The sequence below is a fragment of the Gracilinanus agilis genome, chromosome 3, assembly GCF_016433145.1.
Source record: "Gracilinanus agilis isolate LMUSP501 chromosome 3, AgileGrace, whole genome shotgun sequence".
Classification (NCBI taxonomy): Eukaryota; Metazoa; Chordata; class Mammalia; order Didelphimorphia; family Didelphidae; genus Gracilinanus; species Gracilinanus agilis.
The window spans coordinates 338,336,047-338,361,961 of NC_058132.1; the positions used below are offsets into that span (position 1 = coordinate 338,336,047).

The 25,915-nt window shown below is 39.0% G+C and overlaps 1 protein-coding gene across 1 annotated transcript in view; it reads left to right on the top strand.

Annotated features, from left to right (window-relative positions):
• The window catches only part of HEG1 (heart development protein with EGF like domains 1), a 65,956-nt gene that overhangs the window by 35,643 nt on the left and 4,398 nt on the right, over positions 1–25,915 (top strand). Inside the window, exons 10-14 of the mRNA XM_044669160.1 lie at positions 8,652–8,786; positions 13,489–13,531; positions 13,653–13,690; positions 16,171–16,258; positions 19,905–20,079. Coding sequence (XP_044525095.1) covers positions 8,652–8,786; positions 13,489–13,531; positions 13,653–13,690; positions 16,171–16,258; positions 19,905–20,079 — 479 coding nt within the window. The remainder of the gene's footprint in view (positions 1–8,651; positions 8,787–13,488; positions 13,532–13,652; positions 13,691–16,170; positions 16,259–19,904; positions 20,080–25,915) is intronic.

Sequence of the window (25,915 nt, forward strand, 5' to 3'; positions counted from 1 at the left end):
AGAATAGCATCTACCTCTCAGGGAGGTTGTGAGGATCAGATAAGATGTTTGTAAAGCCACAGGGCCCTGGCACGTTAGTAGGTACTCTATAAATGTTAGCTCTTAGTCTTATTACTCTGTTGGAACTTACAGTACGTTTGAGGGATATAAGATCAAAGTACAAAGAATTATAATGGAATTACAGTAGGAGAAGGATTTGGAGATCATGAGAAGGCTTTGGTGAACTGATGCCACATGAGGTACACAGACCCAGCAAAATAACATACATGATGATGATCTCAACTGGAAATCAATAGAACACCACCAGCAAAGGAAATAGGAAACTGAATTCTGGATAACACTACTGACTAAGCTTGTACTTGAAGAAGGGAAGGGAAAATTCTTTTCCTTCCTTCCTTTGCAAAGATGGCGGACTGTGGATATGGCAGCTAAATGGCTCAGTGGATAGAATGCCAGGCCTAGAATCGGGAAGACTCAAGTTCAATTCTGGCCTCAGACACTTACTAGCTGTGTGACCTACTAGGTGAGTCACTTCACCCTGTTTGCCTCAGTTTCCTCATCTGTCAAATGAGCTGCAGAAGGACATGGCAAACCACTCCAGTATCTTTGCCAAGGAAACCCCAAAAGGGATCGTGAAGAGTTGAACACAGGTGAAATGACTAAAAAACAATGACAGCAATGAATATGGCACGTGCCATGTGCTCTCAGATTCAGTAGCTGTGTTGTGGAGTTTTTCTGAATTTCTTTTTTTTCTTCCTTCTTTTTTATTCTTTGTGACAAGGGCAGGGGAAGAGATGTAGGTATATATTTGGAAATGGAACTAATATAAAAAAATTAAATTAAAAAATAGAAAAAGGATAGGCTTTTATCTCAGAGCTTTGGAATGAAATCAGTGACAGAATATTGTCCCACCCCCACTCTCAGATAAAGGAGACTTATTCCCATGACTTGCTTCTAAATGTTCAAAGTGGTTTTTGTTCAGTTCACTTTACCGCAGAATTGGAGTGAGCTAAGAAGATGAAAACCAGCCCTTTATCTTCCCATCTGGTTCCCAGATGCAGGAGATAAATTATGGGTATCAGCCTACAGTGGTCCATATGTTAGTAGTTTTGGGAAATCCCAAGTGGCTTGGTTGATATCTGACTCCCGAGATTGCAAAGGTTCCTTATTTAGGGACCTGGGCAACTGGTTAAATTTTGGGACAGACAAGGATGGTTTGGCTCATTTGGCCACTGGGAAGGGACAAACACTTTGCTAAACTGAGCACTGAGGACATTCAGCCTGACAGGGAATGAGTAAGAGTCAGACATTATCTTGAGTTCTAACCTTTGTGGATAGGGATGACACTATTTTTACCCTGCTTGTGCAGAAATAGAAGGTTAATCTTTTATAAAAACATTGACAATGGAACATTCTAGAGCAGTGATGGGCAAACTTTTTAAAGAGGGGGCCAAAGGAAAGGAAATGCTCATCTGTCAGTCTGTTTCTAAGGCAACTCTTTCGAAGTTTCATTGTATTGTATCCTACTCATTGTATTCGTCAGATTAGGAATAATGTGTGGCAGGATAGAACATTTCAGGGGGCCGCATCTGGCCTGAAAGCCATAGTTTGCCCATCACTGATTTAGATGACTCAGTGGATAGAGATACAGGCCTAGAGATGGGAGGTCCTGGCTTCAAATTTGACTTCTGATCCCTTCCTAGCTGTATGGTTCAGGGCAAGTCACCGAACCCCCATTGCCTAGCCCTTACCACTCTTCTGTCTTGGAAACAATACTTAGTATTGATTTTAAGACAGAAGGTAAGGGTTTAAAAAGCAAAAACAAAACATTTTTTTCTCTGCTGACTTTGCTAATGATGGATACATTACAATCCAACATTACTGACTCTCTGTGTTGTGCATTAGCACAATGCCTGGTATATTGTAGGTGCTTAAGAAATGCTCATTGATTTACTGACTGATTACATCATTTGTCCAGTTCATTCACACCTTGCTAAGAAAGTCCCCAGAAATGTGCATTTGTGAGAACTTACTCCATTGAGGTGATCTGGTACTGCAGAGAGAACATGGACTCTAGTTAGAAGACCTCAGTTCAGTTTCTACCCCTAATGTTTGTGATCTATGTGACTTTAGGCCAACCACCTGACCCTTCTGGGCCACATTTTTCCTAACCTATAAAATGAGGGACTTGGGCTAAATGACTTTTTGGTTGTCGCCCATTTCTAAATCCGTGACCCTTCCTCTACTTCTCTGACAATCTCTTAATTTTCTGAAAAACCCTACTCATTTTTAGCATGTCTTTTCCAAGCCCTCAGAGGCAAAAGAAAGCCTGCCTTTACCTTTAACAGATGAAGACCATCACATTTCCCTCTGCCTTTCTTAGGTCCTTCTCACATCTCACTTAGACAGCCTGCCTTGATTACTTTTTTGGCCTATCTTCATGACGGCCCATGAGGACTGTAGAGGAGGATTCCTCCGGTGTCATCTTGCAAATACAGTGGTTTCCCCCTGCTTAAGAGCAAAGCTAGACTGCTTTACAAGATAGCACTGGGAGTAGGGCATTTCTTTCCCTCGATTAACAAGATATTCAGAAACTTAGCTTCTAGGGATGCACAGCTTTTTCTCTGACCAAAATCTTGAGGCTGTGGAGAGCCCCAATGACAATATCCAGTCTTTGCTTTGTATTTGGTTTTGTCTTTTGGATATTCTATCCATGCTCTTTTGTATATATTTATTTATATGCATGTTGCCTTCCCTAATAGAACATAAGCTCCTAGAGGCCAGGACTTCTCTGTTTGGCATTTTTAAATCCTTTACAAATTGTCTCCAATTCATTTTCCCAAATTTATTATATATATTTACTTCTCTTTCTCCACTTTCTTTTTAAATCCTTACCTTCTTTCTTAGACTGAATCCTGTGTATCATTTCCAAGGCAGAAGAGCAATGAGAACTAGGCATTTGGGGTGGGTTAAGTGGCCACACAGCTAGGAAGTGTCTGAGGCTAAATTTGAACCTAGGACTTCTCATCTCTAGGTCTGGCTCTCAATCTCCTGAGCCACCTGGCTGTTCCCTTCATCCACTCTTTCTTTATGAAATAGAAATAAAATAAAAACAAAAATAAATAATAAAAATGTAATATATGTAAATAAAATAGAAATACTATCTAAAATAGAAATAATATAATAAAAACATATAATCCCCCAAAGTGGTTAACTCAGTCAGTCAGTCCCTGAGTGAGTTAACAGTACCGTTTTCAGCTTCCATTTGCATGAGCCACCCAGCGCCCAAAAAGTCCTGCTGCTGTGAACAAGGGATCTTTTGAAAGCAGCAACCCTATTATGCCTTGTTTGGGGAAACCAGTGACTCAGAAGTATTTGTGGCTATTCAGGATTTTTACTTTGGGATGAATTAGTGTCACTTTGGGGATGAGGGAGGGAGATAGGTCATGTTAACCTTTTTGTAAACTTCCACCTTAATAAAGTGAACCTATTTGGAAATTTAAAAAATATATCTATTTGAATATATTTGAATTCATGCTCTTCAGAGTTGTAATTAAGTAAAAATATGGATCCAGCCCAATGGATCCTAGCATTATGGGATACATTATAACTAGTTGCTCTGCAGTGTGAACTTAAATAATTTGACTACCTCAGCAGATTCAGAGGTGCTTTTATGCTCACTATTCTTAATATTACAAAGCTATTTAGTTGTCTTGTCAACTGGGGCTCTTAAGGAGCCAGGCTGGTCTCCCAGGGTTCCATCTTGATGAGTCTTCTGCCTAATTTTCCTCATCATCCTTCCCCCACACACACACCCTGTGGCTCATCCCCATCATGAAGGCCATGCAGCTTCAGCCTTGGACTTGCCCCTTGCTTAAGATCCGAAAGGAGAAATCACTGTGACTGTTTCTTGTTGACTAGTGGGTGGCTCTGCCTGGGAAATATCATGGAACTTTATAAGTATATCAAAAAGTATCCATAAAAAATTGGTTGATACTTGGTCCCACAGGATACTTACTCACTTGTTTACTTTCATTTTGCTTCCCTTCTTTGCTCCCTTAACAAAACTACTTTTCTCATTTTCCCACATGTGACCATGCTAAGGACAATAATGAAGGTTATGAAACACTTCCTCATGTTTTGCATTTAGAGGGAAACTAGAAAGAACCCGTTTCTGCTTACATAAAATATCTGCTCACACCTTCTGACTCTGAATGGCTGATGAATAAGCCCCCACTGGAGTATATGGAGAGTAGCTAGTCCTGTTTTATCCCATAAGGCTAGAAGAGATTATTGAAAACTTCCAAAGGACATTTGGGTATGGCCATTTAGACTTGTAATCATATAGACACATTCACTTCCCTGGTGCCAGATCCAGGGTGTTTGTGTGTAGAAATTTTTTTCCCCTCTTAAGGCAGGCTTTTCCAAATAAACAAAGGAAATTCTGTCATACACACACATACACACGCACACACACACACATTCTGACTTAGAACATTTAGAACACTAACTTCTACTGATAAAGACAGGAAATTCAGAGTTAAGACCCAAAATTGTGTCCTGAATTCACCCTTCTTATGACCAGACCCAGCATCCTGATTCTGAATTCTCCTCTTGGGACTCAGAAAGAAATTGGTTTATTTCAGATATCACATAAAATGTGAGACTATTGATCTTTACTTTCAATTAAATCAGTTTAATTCAATAAGCATTTATTAAGTTCTTGCAGTGAGAGGCAGCATGATATCATAGATAGAAAGCCCAGGAAAACTTGGGTTCAAGATCTGCCTCAGACTGCCCCCAGACCCATACTGCTCTCAGACCTAACATCCATTGAAGAGTAGGTGCCATGGTGGTAGGAAGAAGTCTAGAAGAAGGAGTTTCTTCACCTGGAGTTGCCTCATGCCAATGAAAGCACAGGACCATTCCCCACAGCCCTTACCCTACCCACATACATATGGCCCTGTGCTGAGCATTGGAGATGCAAAGATGAAAGATGGCATAGTCCCCTTTCATGAAACCTGTGATCTATGAGAGGGAAATATGCACACAAAGAAAGTAGAATGTGATTTTGGCAAAGGAGAGATGGAGAAAAAAAGGAATTTGGGTAAGTTGAAGGCATGGGGGAGATCTCTCTTTGGCACCTGATCAGCTTCTAAAGAGTACTGATTGATTTCTTTGGTGCTTTAGGGCTTTTAAACCATTTTCTTCACAATGACCCCATGTGTTGGGCAGGGAAAATAGTATTATCTCCATTTACAATTATGTCAACTGAGGCTTTGAGTATCTTGAAAAGAAAGGGCCCAAGGTGAATAATAGTTGGAAATAGAATCAACAAGGCTTGTAAAGCTGATTCAGATTAAAAGTTGGGGGCAGTGATCGAGAAGGAGAAAAGAGTTAGAAGGACACTCAAGATTTGAACTTGTGGGTGGCAGCTGGATAGCTCAATGGATTGAAAGTCAGGCCTAGAGATGGGAGGTCCTAGGTTCAAATTTGGCCTCAGACACTTCCCAGCTGTGTGACCCTGGGCAAGTCACTTGACCCCCATTGCCCACCCTTACCACTTCCACCTAGGAGCCAATACACAGAAGTTAAGGATTAAAAAAAAAAAGATTTGAACTTGTGTGACTGGGAAGATGAAGGTTCCATCTGACAAAATGGAAAATTTAGAGGAAGGGGGAAGTTTTATGGGGAAGATGATGACTTCAATTTTGAATATAGGATCATAGATTTAGACTAGAAGGGATCTAATAGAATTCAATTTCTAAAAATTCAACCCCTACGGAATTCTGTCCCCAGTTTTACAGATGAGGATACTAAGAACCTTGGAGATTAAGTGATTTGTCCAAAGTCACATAGCTGGTAAGTGTCTAAGGACCCAGGTCCTTAGACTCTGAGTCCAGTGATCACTCTGCTATACCATGCTGCCTCCATAAAGCAAGAAGGGGAAGCAAGAGAGTCAGATGGAAATATTTGGCAGGCATTTTGAATTATGGGACCCCAGCCTGGGGAAAGATTGGATGTGGAGTTATAAATTTAAGAACATCATTAAAACTATGAGAGTGAATGGGGTCACCAATGGAAAAAGCATAGAAAAAGATCCAAAGAGAGAGCCTTGGAAAGCACCCATTGTTTAAGGGTAGAAGGAGGATGAGGAAGCCACAAAAAAATCAGGAAAGCAGTAGGATAAGAGTCAATAGAATCCAAGTAATTCTCTTTGTAAAAGGCCCCATTGAGTGCCACCCACCCCAGTAATTCAGAGTGGCTATTAAAAAAGCTTCCACTAGACTGTGTGGAGAATTGCTAATTATGGCTTATATCATAAGGCTCTATATTAGAGATTCTCGAAGACTTACCTCAAAGAATATTTATCTACCGCTGTTTAGACCAGTAACAATAAAGACACATTCACCTCCTTGGTGCCAGCTCTAGGGAAGGATTTTTTTTTTTTCGTCCCTTAGCACAAACGTTTCAAAATAAACAAAGGAAGTTCTCTTATATACACACATATGCTCTTCTGATGTAGCACACCACCTTCCATGGAAAAAGGCAGGAAATTCTATAATGCCTTTTAATTATGAAAAAAAAAAACTGGTTCAAGTCATTTACAGCGATGAGTATTGCTGAGGGTCTCAAGGACATCTGTTGATTCGATAGAAACTAGACCATGGCTTAAATGCAGCCAAACTCTTGAAATGAGGCAGCAGGTCGGAAAAAAAAGCTAAATACAGTTTTCTTTTTGGAGATATACACAGCCTCATATCGATTACTGTGGCTAACCACTCTCATCCTTCCTTCACAGCCACTACCTGTGACTTGTGGCTCATCTTGAAAAATTATGTCATTCCCCCTGTCTCCAAGTCCAGTACCCCTTCTCATAGTGAGTATTCACGACAGCAAGACATTCAAAGGCTGGTCTTCTTGAGTGCCCTGAATCAAAGTCCATTTAAAAGTAGTGATAATGGTCAGAAGAACAAAAGGGAGACAGTTAAAGATAGAATAGACTATTTAGACTCAAACTTAGGAGGTAAGCCTTAAAGAGATCCCTTGTTCTAGGTCCCTCTGCCCAAACTGCCCAATCTAATTTCTTCCTCGCATCAAGACATCATCCTTCAGTTCCCTGAAAATTTGGTATTCTTGCTTTTTTTTTTTTTAGCCTTAGCTAAGTTTCTGCAGCCCTTGATGCAGGGGAGTGCCAATCATTTGGTCTTCTCTCTTTCTTTAATTACTTTGATTATCAGAATTCTCTTTGATCTTGTTCTTTTCTAACCCAAGAAGAATTTGTCTTAGACACATCAGGGAAAAACAGAGGCACCCTTTTACCCACAAACAAGTGAACCATAAGCCATTTAGCACATAGACACAGAATATGTTATATAATTTCAATAGCTATATTATGTTATAATATATAATATTATATATAATATATATTATGCTATTATGTTCAGTAGATATATTATTATAATAATAATGTTTAGATCCCTGCATTGGGGGAAGAATAGAAAGAAAGTTTATTATAATATTCTCTTCTGTGCATATACCTTTTGATTCTGTATATATTTTCTGTAGAGAGATGCTTGTGTGCTTTTAATCTATTGAAATGAGGGGCTTGTAGAAGAGAATTTTAGCAGGAGACAAGTGGGAGTCTCGTAGAGAATTGAAGAGAAGCTTGAAGAGAATATGAGCTCCTTAGTGACTTTTTTATTTTTAAAAATATTTAATGTTTTATTGATGTTCTTTCTTTTTATAGCACTGGCACTTCCCAGTAATTCTCTCTTTCCTCCCACTAGAACCCTTAAATAAGTACAATCAAGCAAAACAAATCGGTTTACTGGCTGTGTCTCATTCCATACCAGCAGTCCACAGCCTCTCTGCCAGGAGTTAGGAGGGATAGATCACTGTCAGTCCTCTGAAGTAATGATTGGACAGTGCAGTGATCAGAATTCCAAAGTCTTTCAGCATTGTTTTCCTTTTCATTATTGTGGTCATCATGTAAATTATTTCCCTGGTTTCAAGCATTTCACTCTGCAACAATCCATACAAATCTTCCCATCCTTAATGATTTTTTGGAAACTGCTCACAAACAAATATAACATGTTAGACGAGACTATTTTAAGTCTAAGTTATCGTCATTCAGTCATTTCATTTGACCTCATTTGAAGTTTTCTTAGCAAAGATATGGGAATGGTTTGCCATTTCCTTCTCTAGCTCATTTTGCAGATGAGGGAACAAAAGTAAACAGGATTCAGTGACTTCCCTAGGGTCATACAGCCAGCAAATGTCTGAGGCGAGATTTGAACTTAGGAATCTGAGTCTTTCTGACTTCAGATACAGCAGTCTATTTCCTCTGCCACCTAACTGCCCCGAATCTCAGTTAATTCTTCTTAAAATGAAGTTGGGGATAGCTAGATGGCTCAGTGGATGGCTCAGACCTACAGATAAGAGATCCCGGGTTCAAATCTGTCCTCAGATACTTCCTAGCTGGATGATCCTGGGGCAGATTACATAACCCACTATTGCCTAGCCCTAGCCCTTACCACTTTTCTGCCTTAGAACCAATACATATTCTAGGAATGGAAGGTAAGAGTTTTTAAAAAATGATATTTTAAAGGTTGCTTTGTCCCACTGATGTTTTGCTTTTCTTTTATCAGCTGGTAGTTTATGTAAAAAGAAAAGTCCAGAGTGTGACAAAGAGACCTCCATCTGCACCGATTTGGAAGGTGTTGCCCTATGTCAATGCAAGTCTGGGTACTTCCAGTTTAACAAGATGGATCATTCCTGTCGAGGTATGGTTCTTGACCCAAACAGACTGGCTGGGAGGGAGTTCTCTCTAATGTTTCAGTGATGGTCTTTGGAAAGCTCCCTGTGAATATCCCTGGGCTTTAGGGATAACTATTAAGAACTCACAGTTATCACTTTGTGCTAATATCAGGCATGTTGTCTTGTTGCAATAATATTTTCTCTCATCCATGCCTACTATGTCTGCTGACTTAATGAAAGGGAAAAACAGGACACTGTGAGGAACACTTGTGACAAAAAGAAAAAAGGTCATTTATTTTAAAGGTTGGACAAAACCAGGACTGGACTTATTTTGTTTAAAATTGAGGAAGCAAAAAAAGGTCTTTGTTTTAATTTATATTACATTAATAACATGTTATCATGTTATTATACAGGTTATAATATTAACATATTGCATGTATTAATATATTCTGTTATATCATATGTAAATAAAAATAAATACAAAGCCGTTGGGCCATTTTTAATTCGTACCTGTTACCCAGTGGTAAAATATGAGTTTTAGTCTTTTTTGTTGAGTTAAGTTAAAAATGAATGAATGAATTTTTTAAATTAAAAAAATTTAAATTAGACATTTTTTAATTTAAATTTTTTAATTAAAAATATTAGTGATTCCTTTGTGCCTTGGTCCAAATAAATAGATTGTATATAAAGATTTCCTAAAAGGTAAGATCAACAGAAGTATATAATTCAACCAGGCTTGAGATAAGCTTTGATTTGAAGTGAACACTAACTTCTGGGAGCTGGATCGCTGATAATAATAATGATAATGATACAATAATAACAATAATGGGAGCCATTGTGGTATAGATGATGAAGAGAGATCTGGCTTTGGTGTCATGAAGAACCATGTCCCAGTACTTCTCCCAGGTGCTTGCTGTGTGACCCTGAGCAAGATGTTTAACAACTGAGTACCACAACTCCCTTTCTGAAGACTCATGTTTGAATCCTGGGCAAAGTCATTAGACCTTTCTTAGCCTCGATTTCCTCATCTGTAAAATAGGAGCAGCAATAGCCCTGTCTTCTACTTTGCAGACCCTAAAGTGCTCTAGAACATCCTCTAGTTATTATTACCATATGGGATGTGTGGCTGGTTTATAATTATGTCCTGTGTCAGCCCAGGCACTGTCTCTGAGCATCTGTGGCATGTGGGCATTATATTTCCCATCAGCTAAATAAAGAGACAAGCTGAGGGAGGAAAAAAGAAGGGCAGAGGGGAGCAGAGGTTCTGTTGGATGACAGACAGGCAAGACTTCCTTTTCCTAGTTCATCTGGCTTCATAAAAAAAAACATTTCCTGTCCTATCTAGAAAGGCTGGTTTGGGGAGAAGACTCTGTATTGTGCCCTGTTTCAGATGGCTAGTTGACTTTTACTGAATCCTCTCTGCCTGCTGAGAGAGTCCCAGCGGGCTGGAGGAAGTGTGGAGGAAGGACTGACCCCCTGCCCTTGGGGGTCCGAACACAGTTGGTTCTGTTACTAGTGTCCATTGTTAGCTGCTTCTGACAGCATCATTAACCACTCCTGTTCCGGTTTTGATCCCCGTCAGCCTTAACTGTTTCCTTCCATCTTAAAATCAGTTTCACCAATCAGATGGTGGCATTGGCCACGGAGCAGTCGTATAATTCCTGGTATTTCTAAAAAGCAGGAGCCGGCAACTTTGCAGAAATGCGGAGGATGGGAGAGATGCTAGGGAAGAGAGGGCTTGTGTGAAACCTCCGCCGACTTCTTGACTGGCTGCCAAAGCAATCGATGTCCCTGGAGCAACATCTTTAGTCGATAGTTATTAAATCTGCAGTCATCCTGGGATAATATTGTTCACTAATGGAATGCCAAGTTCAGAGCTGCTAAAGCCCAGCCCAGGGGAGAGCCTTTCAGCAGCACTTCGAGTGGATTAATAGTGACATCTCCTGGCCATCTCTGTTAAAAATATATGGGCATTTCCAAAGAATCTCCTCCAGGATGCTTCAGATTGGAGCTTGGAAATTGTTTGGAAGTGACGGTCAAAAGCCTTCCCAAGTCAGGATAATTTAAAATAAAGTGTCTAAGTGTTTTAGAAGTTCTATGTAAAATTCAAGTGCCAGTCTCACCAATTCTGTGTGATCCTTATTGTTTTTTCTTTGCTGAATTTTTTTCAGACATAAACAAATTAGAGGAACAAAGAAAAAATATTTGTCAGATTTAAGGATGAGGGAAAACTTCATGATCAAAGAAGAGATAGAGAGGATGACAGGACATGAAATAGATAATTTTGATTACACGAAATGAAAGGTTTTACACAAACAAAACCAATGCAACTAAAATTAGAAACTGGGGTGAAATCTTTGTAGAAAGGTTCTGGTAAAGATCTTATTTCTCAAAGTACTGAGTCAAATTTATAAAAATAAGAGTCATTCTGCAACTGATAAATGGTCAAAGGATGTGCATGGGAAGGTTTCAGTAGAAATCAAAGCTATCAATAGTAATATAAAAGTGCTTCTAAATCATAAGTAAATAGAGAAATACACATTAAAATAACTCTCAGTTATTACCTCACACCAGTCAGAAATGACAAATGCTGGAGGGGTTGTGGGAAAATAGGTACATCAGTGAGTGTGTTGTTGGTGGAGTTGTGAACTGGTCCAACCATTCTGGAGAACAATTTGAAACTTTGTCCCCCAAACTGTAAAACTATATATACCCTTTGACTAACAATATGAAAGATTAAAGAAGGGAAAGTTTCCATTTGTACAAAAATGTTTAAAGCAGATCTTTTTGTGGGAAAAGAATTAGAAATTGAGGGAATGTCCTCAATTGCAGGGCAAATGGAACAATGATTATGATGGAATACCATTGTGCTTTAAGAAATAATGAAGAGAGTGGCTTCAGAAAAACCTAGGAAGGCTTATATGAGCTGATACAGATGAAATGAACAGAAACAGGATAACATTGTACACAGTAACAGCAATATATTATAATGATAATCAACTGTGAAAGACTTGGCTACTCAAATCAAGACAAGATTCAAGACAATTCCAAATGTTACATGATGAAAAAAATGTTATCCATTTCTAGTGAAAGAGCTGACATATTTTGAGTGCAGATTGAAACATTTTTTCACTTTATTTTTCTTGCTTTTCTTTTAAACATAGCTAATGTGAAAATATTCTTGCATGATTTCCTATGTAAAATTTTTATCATATTTCTTGCCTTTTCAGTGGGTGGGTGGATGGGTGGGGGTTAGAGGGAGTGAGAGAATTTGGAACTGAAAATAAATTTAAAAAAAAAGAAAAAAATGACATAAAAAGTAGAAGCTGCAATCTGTTCTTCAACTACATAGTGATTTTTAAAATCAGCTCTACTGGTGATCCCCCTAGTTACCTATGATTTATTTTTTCTTTAGATCAGATCATTTCTTTTTTTAAAAAATTAAATAGGGGGCATCTGGGTAGCTCAGTGGATTGAGAGCCAGGAGGAGGTCCTAGGTTCAAATCTGGCCTCAGACACTTCCCAGCTGTGTGACCCTGGGCAAGTCACTTGACTCCCATTGCCTAGCCCTTACCACTCTTCTGCCTTGGAGCCAATACACAGTATTGACTCCAAGACGGAAGGTAAGGGTTTTTATATTTTTCAAAAATTAAATACTATTTTATTTATACTGTGTCCAAAGTGCTCTGGTAGCAAACTGTTTTATAATTAAAAAATCCAGAGGTAAAAAGAAAAGGAAATGGGGATAGCTAGGTAGCTCAGGGGATAGATAGACAGGCTTAAGAGACGGGAAGTTCTAGATTCAAATGTCACCTCAGATACTTCTTAGCTATTTGACCCTGGGCAAGTTATTTAACCCCAATTGCCTAGCCCTTACCACTCTTCTATCTTAAAACCAATACTTAGCCCTGATTCTAAGACATAACGTAAGGGTTTAAAAAAAGAAAGGAAAGTGGCATAAAAACAAAAATAGCAGTAAAATTTTTGAAAAGAAAATATTTAAAGAGTTAATGGGAAAGGGGCATCTAGATGGTTCAGTAGAGAGTCAGACCTAGGGACAGAAGGTCTTTGGGTTCAAATCTGGCCTCTGATACTTCCTAGCCATGTGACCCTGGGCAAGTCACTTAACCTCCATTGCTAGTGTTTAAGCCCTTATTGCTCTTCTGCTTTGGAACTAATTAACAGTATTGATTCTAAGATGGAAGGTAAAGATTTTTTAAAAAATTAATGGGGAACCACTGTGTTGTCTGAGCTGTTATATGATGGTGGCAAAGGTCATTTCAAAACCTCTTTCGTCTCAAAGTCTGTTATTCTTGGGACTCTTCAGTCATAGAGAGTGATACTGTGCTCTGGTTTGAGGTGGATGAATGAACAATAAACTATTTTTAATAATTAAATTAAATAATTAACAATTAAAATATTTTTACTTTGTGTCAAACAGTGCTAGGTTTTAGGACAGCAAATTTGAATCAGGCAGCCTCTGCCCTCAAGGAGGTTATTATATTCTAATGGGAAAAGATACCAGATAAAAGCTAGAAAAGAAGGGACTTAGATGTAACTGAGAATTGGCATCACGGCCTGGTTCTGGGGAAGATAATAACGCTCCTGTGTCCCTACCAGGGACCCATATGTAGAGTCCAGGTGGTTCTAATGGGAGAGGATGGAGGACTATGGCCAGAGTGATGGCTGGAGCTGCTCCTGGATTGTTTCCTTTTTTTTTTTTTTCAGCATGTGAAGATGGATACAGACTTGAAAATGAAACTTGCATGAGGTAGGCTCAATACTCCCCTTGAATTCTGTTAAAATTTGTTTCTTTAGAAAGTTTCTGGGATCACGGTTGCTCAAGCTAACCCTTTCAAGACCTAAACTCATTTCTCTTTGTTGATTTGTAGTTGCCCATTTGGTCTTGGCGGTCTCAACTGTGGAAACCGTAAGTTTATGAAACTATTTTCTTTATGGTGTTAGCCATTGGTGGTTGGCCAGAAGAAGGTGGTTACCATTGATCTCAGAAGTGCTTTTGTTTTTCAATAAAGGTGTTTCTCACAACAGCCAATTTTTATAGAGGGGTCATATTCTCACGGAGGTGTCATATTGTCTTGCTTATCTAGTGAAGGCATTCACTTAGCTGTAGAGACACTCTACTTATCATTGTGCACACTCAGTGTGCTTTATGTCAAAGCAGCTGGGGCTCCTGCTAGACATGGAGTTTCCATTGTTGAGAGTTGAGAATTCACAATATCCTTAAAAAGTAATTAATCATCCTCCATTTAAAGACCTCCAGTGACAAGGAAATCATTGCCTCTCAAGACGATCAATTCCATTGTTGGATAACTGTTGATATTTAGGGTGTTTTTTCTTTAAAAAAAAAACCCCAACATTTTTTATTGTCATGCAAACCGTAATTCCATATTGGTCATTGTTGTCAGAGCAAACTCATATATAACCAAACCCCAAAATAAAACCATAAATACACTGATGTAAAGAATGACTTCAACAATTCTTTCTCTGGAGGTGGATAGCATTCCCCATCATACGTCTTTCAGGATGGATGGTTTTTCTTCTTTTAGGATTGTTCTTTCTTGTCAAAATCTTTCTTAAAACTCCCTTATGGGGGACAGCTGGGTAGCTCAGTGGATTGAGAGCCAGGCCTAGAGACGGGAGATCCTAGGTTCAAATCTGGCCTCAGACACTTCCCAGCTGTGTGACCTTGGGCAAGTCACTTGACCCTCATTGCCCACCCTTATCACTCTTCTGCCTTGGAGCCAATACACAGTATTGACTTCAAGATGGAAGGTAAGGGTTAAAAAAAACCAATTCCTTTAAGTATTCTGTTCTCTAGAATCAAGTAGAGCAAGTCAGTCAACTCCTTTGTTTCTCAAGGCTTAACTATAGCAAATGTTTGAGCTTTAAAGCACACTGGACATAATCATGGTAATAAAGAGAGTTCTGGAGGGAGAGTCAAAGGTTCTTGATTCTGGTCCTGGCTGTACTACTAGGAAGTGCTGTTATGTTTGTCAAGTTACTTCAACTAACTCTGGACTCTCATTTTCATACCTGTAAAATAATGGGGTATAGTGGATGGAGCACCAGATCTAAAGTCAAGAAGACTCATTTTTGTGAATTCAAATTTGGCCTCAGACACTTGCTATCTGTGTAACCCTGGGCAAGTCATTTAACCCATTTGCCTCAGTTTCCTCATCTGTTAAATGAGCTGGAGAAGGAAATGGCAAACCACTCTGGTATCATTGCCAAGAAAACCCCAGATGGGGTCATGAAGAATCACACACTACTGAAATGACTGAACAGCAACAAAATTTGTGGGGGATGGAGTATGATTTGCTTTCTAAGATTTCTTTAAGATTGAATTCTGATTCTGATTCATTATGAATTCCTATGTGTATAAGAGATCTCTTTATGACTTCTATAAATTTTGATCCTAATAATTTTTTACCTTTTGGACACATTGCCATTGTTAAACTGGCTCATTATCATATTCACTGGCAATAGAAATAATAAATAAGATTAAATCAGAAATTAAACCCAGGACTCCAGCCAACACCATACTTAATTGAGAATTTCTTTTTAGGTGATCATTTTTTGTTCAGAGGCCTTAAGGCAGACTTTTTGGAATCCTAATCAAGCTAATTAACATTTATTTTTCTAAAAACATTTATGTGATCTGATATCAGAGATTTTAACAGAATTCAAATGTGTTTCACCTGCCTGAAGCACATTGGAAAATACTGGTATGCTTTGTTGTATCTTTTCTTATTTTTTAGTTGCCTGTATTTCTTTATACAAGAATTTTCTCTTTTAGATACACTTTTCATTTGACTAATTATTGATATCCACTTATTTGGAGATTGATTTTCTGCTTGTTTTTTTTCTTTCAAACTGGTGTCTTTGTATCAGTTCATGGAAATCTTTCTATGCTTCTCAGTATTTATATTTATAATTATAATTTTTATTATATTTATTATTATAAATAAAATATTTATATTTATAATTTTTTATGGCACAGCAATAGTCCATTTCATTCATTTACCACAGTTTGTTTAATAATCAAATACTTTATTTCTGGTTTTTGTTGTTCAGTAATTTTTCAGTTGTGTCTGATCCTTTGTGACCCTATTTGGAGTTTTCTTGGCAAAGATACTGGAGTGGTTTGCCATTTCCTTTCTTGGCTCATTTGACAAATGAGGAAACTGAGGCAAATAGAATGAAATGATTTGTTCAGGGTCACACAGCTAGTAAGTGTCTGAGACCAGATTTGAACTCATGAAGATGAGTCTTCCTGACTCCTGACACAGTGGATAGAATACTGGGTTCTATCTCTGTATGCTCTGTAACTTCACAAATCCTGTTATTATTAAATTTATTGACTATGTTTAATATTTCCTATCTATTTAGCTTATCAGCTTATCACAGTAGTGATCGCAGCCGCTGGAGGTGGGCTCCTTCTCATCCTAGGAATTGCACTGATTGTTACCTGCTGCCGGTGAGTGTCCTGAGTGCAAGTTTAAAACTTTTGCATTTGGACTAACTGACAATGGTGATGAGAGCTTGGGAAGATGACATAAGGTTGTTAGCCACTCTTGTCTATAATAATCTGTTTAATCAGTAATTCAGTACAACTTATTGAGTGCTTCCTGTGTGCTAGTAGCTATGCTAAGGGCTGAGGATGCAAAAAAAAAAAAAAAAAAAAAAAACCCAAACAAAAAAACGAAAGAGCCCCTGTTCTCAAGAAGCTTGCAATCTACAGGGAGAGACAAAATGTAAAGCAGAATATACAAAGCTAAGTATATACAGGTATCCCTTCTACATTGCAGGGGATAGGGGCTCAGTGCCCCTGTGATCTGGAAAATCTGCATAAAATTTTTCATCTTTCCCTTCATACCAGAGGAAAAGTCTGAATTTTTTTTCTTTTTCTTTCGTGGGGTGTTTACAGTGCTTTATTGTAGATTTCAAGTTAAGTATGCTTTTCTGAGTTTTTAAACTTTTTCTATGTCATCCACTGACCTTTGTGTGTCTGCAGCTTCTGCAAACCTCACCTCTCCCCAAAATTCCCATTTGATTTTTTATTCCAGCTTGAGATAAATGAAAACCATGATGGGGAAAGTTGTGACATGGAAGGGATAATTATATGTGATAAATAGAAAATTATTAACAAAAAAAAGGAGGATATGGGAATTAAGAGGCACTGGGCTATGTGACCCTGGGCAAGTCACTTGACCCCCATTGCCCACCCTTACCACTCTTCCACCTTTGAGCCAATACACAGAAGTTAAGGGTTTAAAAAAAAAAAGAGGCATGGGGGAAGGCTTCCTGTAGAAAACCAGATTTTAATTGGGACTTAGAGGAAGCCAAGGAGATCAGTGTTGGAGTAGAGAAGGAAGTGTTTCAGGCATAGAGGACAGCTAGAGAAAATTCCTAGAGCAGAGAGAGACGGAGAGTTTTGTTCATGGAATAGCCAGGAGACCAGTGTCACCAGATTGAAGAGTATGAGTCAGAAAATAAAGCTTAAGAGGACTAGAGGGAAGTCCTCACTTGAGATCTAAGAGGAAATCATAATGAGGAATATTAAGAATTTAACAAAGAGGAGGCAGGTAGGTAATGGAAGGTCCTGGTTCAAATCTGGCCTCAGACACTTTCTAGCTGTGTGACCCTGGGCAAGTCACTTCACCTCCATTGCCTACCCTTACCACTCTTCTGCCTTGGAGCCAATACACAGTATTGATTCTAAGACTGAAGGTAAGGGTTTGTAAAAATAAATAAATAAGAAGAATTTAAGAGAGAGAGAAAGAGTATGAACCAACCAAGGGCTTAGAAGTATCCCCACCTCCTAGAACTTCTTGAGGAAATTGGTGAGATCTTCACCAACACTACCAACCTGAGATTTCTTGGAAGCCGCCATTTCTAGGAAGCATGTCTGATACTTTCAGCCACTTGTTACTTTTTTGCTAAATTTCCCTTCTTATGTCAGAGGTCTCTTGGGTGAATGGGAAGGAAGGATCTGGAAAAGGGATCATGGAGCAGTCACCTGGATGAATAAACACCGACTACTCAAGAGAGAAAGGAACCTCATGTTGTAGAGGAATATCGTTATCTTTTGAAGAAACACATAACCATCCCTTATTGAGAGGGAGGGTGGTTAATCATTGTGAGACACAGGTTGCCTCACCCTCAAAGGAAAAGTGACAGAAGTCGGGGTTTGTCAGACATTGGGTTTATGACCCGTGGCTCAGGGCAGATTCCTTTCCCAGCCTTTCCCAGAACAGGAAAATGGGCCAGAATGAGCTCCTGCTCAGAGATAATCTAAACGGTGTAACCTTAGCTCTAGATCCCTTAGGCTGGCTGAGTGATGACTGTGTTTAGCAACTTCTACTTAGGGAGGAAGATTTCAGCAGTGCCTTAGCAGAGAGCTGAGTTTTTTCCCAATGAGTCATAGTAGAGTCATTTTTCAGGTAAGCCAATAAATATCCAGTTTTATAACTTTATGTGTTGTCAATTTAATAAATGAAAGGTTAGGAGAGGAATTTGGACCAGATGGCCATCTCTAAATGCCTTCTGATTTCTTATTTTACCTCCAGCTATCCTCAACAAGTAGCCATCATCATTCCCCAACCTGCCTCCATTTTTATCTTAACCTACATCATCTGCAAAGTGGATTTGTCCTGAGATAGGGACTGTCCATTAATCTAAAGAACTCATGTATAAAGAAACTCTTCCTGCCAGTGAAGGTCAGAACCTTCTCTGCAAATTATAGTCTTGTAAGACTATATATATATAGACTATAAGGCTGTATATAAGGAATGATAGGGAAAAGAGGTACAAAAATTTATTAAGCATCTGATATTTTCCACGTGTTGTGCTAAGCGCCTTGTGACTTGTCCAAGATCCCACAGCCAAGCAGTATGTGATGTTGGTTTTGAACTCAGGCTTTCCCAGCTGCTCTTTGCCACCTAGCTGCCTCTAGGTAGGATGCTGAGATGTTAAGTGACTTGCCCAGGGTCACACAGCCAGTATCTATCAGAGGCAGGATTTAAACTCAGGTCTTCCTGACCCCAAGGCTGGTTCTCTATCCACCATGTCAGGTCGCCTTTCTGTTCAGAGATACACATTAGATACTTTATGTGAAGGCACAGTGGACAGGTAAGGAAGCTGGCTTTGGGACATATTAACTGTGCCACTCTGGGAAACACCACTGCATAGTTTTATAATCTCACTTTCATTCCTGAAATTGGATCAACTAAGTCAATATGCTCCTTTATTTATGATGATTGGACTATTGCTACAAAACTACAATGGAGGGGCAGTGAGGTAGCACAGTGGATAGAGTGCCTTGCTGGGAGTCAGGAGGACCTGGGTTCAAATCTAACCTTAGACACATCTGTGTGATCCTGAGCAAATTACTTAACCCCAGTTGTCTAGCCCTTCCTGCTCTTCTGTCTTAGAATTGATACTAAGACAGAAGATAAGGATTTAAATATACATATTTATTTTTAGTTATTAATTTAATTAATTTGACCTATTAATTTAATTGAACTAATTTTGAATAATTTAAATTAACTTAGTATTTAAGTGTGAATGTAATGTAGTTTAGTTTATTAGTGTAACTAATTAATTTAACTAATTTAACTAATATTGAATATAAATTTATAATTTCATGAATTTATATTATAGAATATAAATATATTTAATATAAAATGATATTGATTAAATATAATTATACTTAGATATCTATAGCTTTCAGTGCATGTGTATTTGTGTATATATGTGTATATATATATGTACATATATATATCACTTCTCCAAAAACATTATGGCAGCTTTCCACTCAATTTGTCCTACAAGTATTGTCTAATATTTTCATCTCAAAACTTCTAACCGAATGATGGGCAAACTTTTTAAAGAGGGGGCCAAAGGAAAGGAAATGTTCATCTGTCAGTCTGTTTCTGAGACAACTCTTTCAAAGTTTCATTGTATTGTATCCTACTCATTGTATTTGTCAGATTAGGAATAATGTCGCAGGGCTAGATAGAACATTTCAGGGGGCTGCATCTGGCCTGCGGGCATAGTTTGCCCATCACTGTCTTAACCTAAAGTTATTTAATTTCATACATGTTATCGTTTTCCTTGCACAGAAAGAATAAAAATGACATAAGCAAGCTCATCTTCAAAAGCGGTGATTTCCAAATGTCCCCATACGCCGAGTACCCCAAGAACCCTCGAACACAGGAATGGGGCCGAGAGGCCATTGAAATGCATGAAAACGGAAGTACTAAGAACCTCCTCCAGATGACCGATGTCTACTATTCTGTATGTATTCCCAAGCTAGGGACAGACCCAGGTCGGCGTGGGTCAGGTTTAGGGTGGCCGTGTCTTTCCCATGTCACAAGATCAAGTGCTTCTGTTCTTCAGGCATATCTTTAGGCAGAATATGAATATTGTGATCTTACAAAATAATATTATTTATATATTTTATATATTATATTAATAATGTAAGCTAGAAAAGAAGGAAAGAATGGCACCATGAGACTCACTTTGGCATGCTTTTAGAGTTAATTTGATTATAGTTTTTCCTAAATATAATATGGGCTATGTTTTGAGATTGTGGTGTGAGGGGTTTATATATAAGATATGGCACTAGTAAAAATAACCTTCCACTAAAAAGATTGAGCATAATTCCCTATGTCCTATGGAAGGCTGAGTAGGTTGTTTGGACATTTCTTGTTTCTGTTAGGCTCATAAGATTTTAGGTTTAGAGCTAGAAGGAGTTTTAGAGGCTGCTGAGTCCATCTTTTTGTTTGACGTAGTTAAAATGCCTTGACCAGGGTCACACAGGTAGTAAGTAAGTGAGGTGGGATTTGAACCCAAGTCTGCCTGACTCCTAATCTTACCTTCTGTCCATGACTTATGTCTTTCTTTTAATTCTTCCCTGTTATCTTAGAATTTATATTGTGTATTGGTTCCAAGGCAGAAGTGGTAAGGACTAGGCAATGGGGGTGAAGCGACTTGCCCAGGATCACACAGCTAAGAAGTGTCTGAGTTTAGATTTGAACCCAGGACTCTCCATCTCCAGGTCACCTAGTTGCCCTGATTTATGCCTTTTGGACATAGCATCCACCCAAATGATAGCTATTTTCATTGTATAAATAAGTCTTTATTTGTACACTTGTACATTTTGTACCTCTCATGAGGTGTTAGCAATCACCTGTGTTTTGTGACCCTTCTGTATTTGCTTCTTCAGAAAACACTATCTCTGGGATTATGTGAGGACATTTTAGGAAGTGAGTATGTTTTAATGGAAAGGAGAGTTGGGAGAACTTCATTCTAGGTACAGCTCTGTCACTGCTAGCTAGCTATGTGACTTTAAAGAGATCATGACTCATATCCGAATTCCATTCTCCCCTTCTGTTAAATCAAGGTTTGGGAATCAGATATTTCTAGGGACTCCCCTAAGATATCTATGACAATATGGAACTATTTAATAAGTAGCCATTTCGTCATCCTGTCCTACCCTTCCCTACTTTATAGATTAATTCTCATGGCTCAGGTGGTGAGTAGAATGATTTCACTTTTGAAAATGAGATGGAAATTTCCAAGATACCGAAAGATGACTTCATCATCTTTGACATCATCAACAATAAACATTAATCAGAGCAGTTTAGAAAGTCATGTGCTCAGAAGAGCATAGACTTAGAGGTGAAACCCTAGAAATCATCCAGCAAGCATTTATTAATCACCTAGTACATACTAGGGTCTGGGGATAGGAGGAAAACAGTCAAATACTCTGGGTCCTCAAGGAATTTATAGTTTGTAGGGAGGAACTTGTGTGTGAGTATGTGTGTATTGAAAAAGAAATATACCTCCCAAAGGAGATATATTAATAGGGAAGGACCTAGATGGATTGGTGATGAAAAAAATCCACCTAGGGACCTTTCCAGGGCCAGTGAAGCACAAACCCCTTGAGACTATATGAAGCCAAGTCTATTTTACTTATTGAGGTTAGGGAAATGGTAGGTAAGGTCCTAACTCTATACGACTCTATCTCCTCCAACGTTCTATGCTCCTCTCATGAGAGAGCTCTTCAGATCTTCTTTAAACCCTTCTTAGTCACTTCCTGCTCTCTATAACCCCCAAAAACCATCTGATTGCCTCACTAAACTAAATATCCCAGATTGTCTCTAAAAGGCTGAGGAGACAGGACTCACAGGTGGACTGAGTCCTTCCCCAAGCCTGGAGTTGGCTTCTTAGGTAAAACCCAAAATTCCAGATGTAAAACCCTTTGGTTTACCTTAGCCAAATTGTCACAGCCAAATTGTTCACAGCACTACAGGGAACCCTCCTGGGTAATCTTCCAAGCCCAAACTCTTCTAGTTTCTCCACAAAACTAGTCGGGTTATAGGAATTTGATGGAGCAGGTGTTATCCCTTCCACCTCAGGGAAAGGCAGTGTAATGGCAGTTAATCTCAGTTAACTCCCAAGATCCTCCCCTGCAATGCCTTCTCCTTCCAGAATCTTTTCCCAGCATTTGTGACTAAATTCTCCTCTCCCCTTTTAGAGACAACCTTTGCATTTTCCCTCTATTCCTTATTCCTCTATCCTTACAGTATATGTGTGTGTCTACAAACATTCCCATGTTTCTCCTATCCTGAAAAATCCTTCATTTGATCCTTCCATCCCCACTTTCATCTTGTTTCTCTTCTGTCCCCTTTAGCTAAATGCCTCAAAAAGACTGTCTACCATAGATGCCATTACTTTCTCTTTTCTCCTTCTCCTCCTTTTTTCTTCTTTTTCTTTCTACTCCTCCTTCTCTTCCTTCTCTTCTGTTTTCTCCTCCTCCTCTTCCTCTTCCTCCTTCTTCTTGTTCTTATTCTCCTTATCTGCCTTCTCTCTTCTTAACCTACATAGTCTGGCTTCCAACCTTATCATTCTACTGAAATTTTCTCTCCAAAGTTACTAATGATCATTTTTTTGTTTTATTTTTGTTTTACTTTTATTTTTAGAAAAAAATTTTCCATAGTTACATGATTCATGTTCTTGCTCTCTCCCCTGACTCCACCCCCAACTCCCAGGAGCCAATGTGCATTTCCACTGGTTTCTTCCTGTGTCATCAATCAAGACCTGTTTCCATATTATTCATAATTGTTCTAGGGTAGTCATTAAGAGTCTACATCCTAATATTGTCTACATCAACCCATGTGCTCAAGAAGTTGTTTTTCTTGTGTTTCCTCTCCTGTAGTTCTTCCTCTGAATGTGGGTAGCGTTCTTTTCCATAAATTCCTCAGAATTGTCCTGGGTCATTGCATTGCTGCCAGTACAGAAGTCCATTACATTCGATTTTACCACAGTATATGAGTCTCTGTGTACAGTGTTCTCCTGGTTCTGCTCCTTTCACTCTGCATCAATTCCTGGAGGTCATTCCAATTCACATGGAATTCCTCCAGTTTATTATTCCTTTGAGCAAAATAGTATTCCATCACCAGCATATACCACAATTTGTTCAGCCATTCCCCAATTGATGGGCATACCCTTGTTTTCCAGTTTTTTGCCACCACAAAGAGCACAGCTATGAGTATTTTTGTATGTCTTTTCCCCTATGATCTCTTTGGGGGTACAAACCCAGCAATGCTATGGCTGGATCAAAGGGCAGGTATTATTTTAGTGCTCTTTGGGCATAGTTCCAAATTGCCATCCAGAATGGTTGAATCAATTCACAACTCCACCAGCAGTGCATTAATGTCCCAATTTTACCACATCTCCTCCAACAACTAATGATCATTTAATTGCCAAATATAATGACTTTTCCTCAGTCCTCATTCTCTTTGACCTGTCTATAATTTTAGACACTTTTGATATACTTTCTCTTCCTTGATACTCTCTTCTCTCTAGGATTTCAGGAGACGACTCTCTTCTGGTTTTCCTCCTACTTATGTGATCACTCCTTTTTACCTCCTTTGCTGGATCCTCCACATCACACCTTGTAACCACAGGTATCCCTCAGGGTTCTGTCCTGGGCCCTCTTCTCTTCTCCCTGTATACTACTACCCTTGGAGATTTCATCACCTCCCCTGGATTTAATTATCGTCTTTATGCTGCTCATTCTCAAATCCACCTTTCCTTCTCCAGCCTCTCTATCGATCTCCAGTCTTGCATCTCCAACTGCCTTTTGGACATCTTGAATTTTAAGGTGTCTAGTAGACACCTTAAAACTCAATACATCTAAAACAGAACTCATTATCTTTCCCTCTAATTATTTTATCCCCATCTCCTGCTTTCCTTATTACTGAAGAGGACAATACTCTCCTCCCAGTCCCTCCGGCTCACAATCTAAGAATCATCCTGTATTTCTCATCTCTCACCCCCTCCAGATTTGATCTGTTGATAAGACTTGCTGATTTCTACTCGGCAACATCTTTCCAATATAGCCCCTTCTCTCCTCGTGCAGGCCAGTGTCACCTCATGCCTCAGTTACTGCAGTAGCCTGCTGGGGGCAGATCTGCCTGCCTCGGGTCTCTCCCCACTCCAGTCTATTCTCCATTCAGGCACTCGAGTGATTTTCCTAAAATGTAAGTCTAGTCATGTCACCTCCCCACCCCACCCCAGTGGTTTCCTATTGCTTCCAGGAACAAATACAAAATTCTCAGTTCAGTATTCAAAGCCCTTCATGACCTGGCCCCTGCCTACCTTTCTAGTCTTCTTACACCATAATCCCTGACATGAATTCCGACCCATCGACGTTGGCCTTCTGGCTCTGGGCATTTTTTTCTGGCTGTTCCATATGCTTCTAATCCTCTCCATCCTCTATTGACCTCTTTGGCTTCCTTTAAGTTCCAACTAAAATCCCACCTTCTACAGGAAGCCTTCCTTAACTCTTCTTAATTCCAAAGCGTCCCCTCTTTTAATGGTTTCCTTTTTATCCTGTGTATAGTTTGCTTTGTATATATTTGTTTGCCTGTTAACTCTCCCCTATTATATTGAAAGCTTCTCAAGGTCAGGGACTATCTTTTGCCTCTTTCTCTAAGCCCAGCACTCATCATAATACCTGGCAAATAATAGGCACTTAATAAATGTTTATTGAATTGAATAATGAAAGGAGTAGGGAAGGACAAAAGCATTCATTATACTTTTACTAGTGCTAGATACTTAAGTGCTCTACAAACATGATTTCATTTGATACAATTACCCTAGGAGATAGGTGCTATTATTATGATTCCCATTTTACAGTTAAGGAAACTGAGGTAAAGAGATGAAGTGACTTTCCTGGGGTCACACAGCTAATAAGTGTGTGAAATTGGATTTGAACTCAGGTTTTCCTGATTCCACCTAGATGATTATAGAGAGATAAATAGGTAGATGGACAGAAAACTTAATTTTAGAAGGAAGAGTCATATAAAAAGTGGTATTGATCCTTGTCCTAAAGGGATTTTGGAGCTGGAGGTGAGCAGGGAGTATATTTCAGGCATAGGGGCAGTCACTGCCAAAGCATTGAGACTGAGTAATGATATATGTGAGGAAGAAGCAGCAAGAAGGTCAGTTTGACTGGATGGGAAGTGCAGGAAGGAAATCGTTATCAGCTGGAATGGTAGTTTGGGACCATGTTGTTAAGGGCTTTAAGTCCTGGAAGAATTTGTATTTGAGCCTAGATTTTACTAAAAAGGGGAGTGATGTGATGACGTGTAAGGCATCTAGGTGGTACAGTGAATAGAGTTCCAGATCTGGAATCAGAAAGACTCATCTTCATGAGTTCAAATCTGGCCTCAAACACTTGTTAGCTGTGTGACCCTGGGAAAGTCACTTCACTCTGCCTCAGTTTCATCATCTGTAAAGTGAACTGGAAGAGGAAATGGTAAACCACACAGGTATTTTTGCTAAACACTAAACAAAGGTCATTTTGCTTTGTACAGTATGAAATAAGATACCATTACATAATCAGAGGGCACCAGAGCTGAAAACTAAATATTATACATGACATAGAACTCCTAGGTAGAGGTACAAGATAACAGTAACATAAACCTGCCCTTCTAGACTCTTAATAGTACCCTGTAAATCTTATTCCAAAGGTCATAATCTTGTGGTTGTTATGAAAATAACTGAGGATTCCGACTTTGGATGGGAGAGACTAATTTCCTGTTGCTATAGAACTATTTGT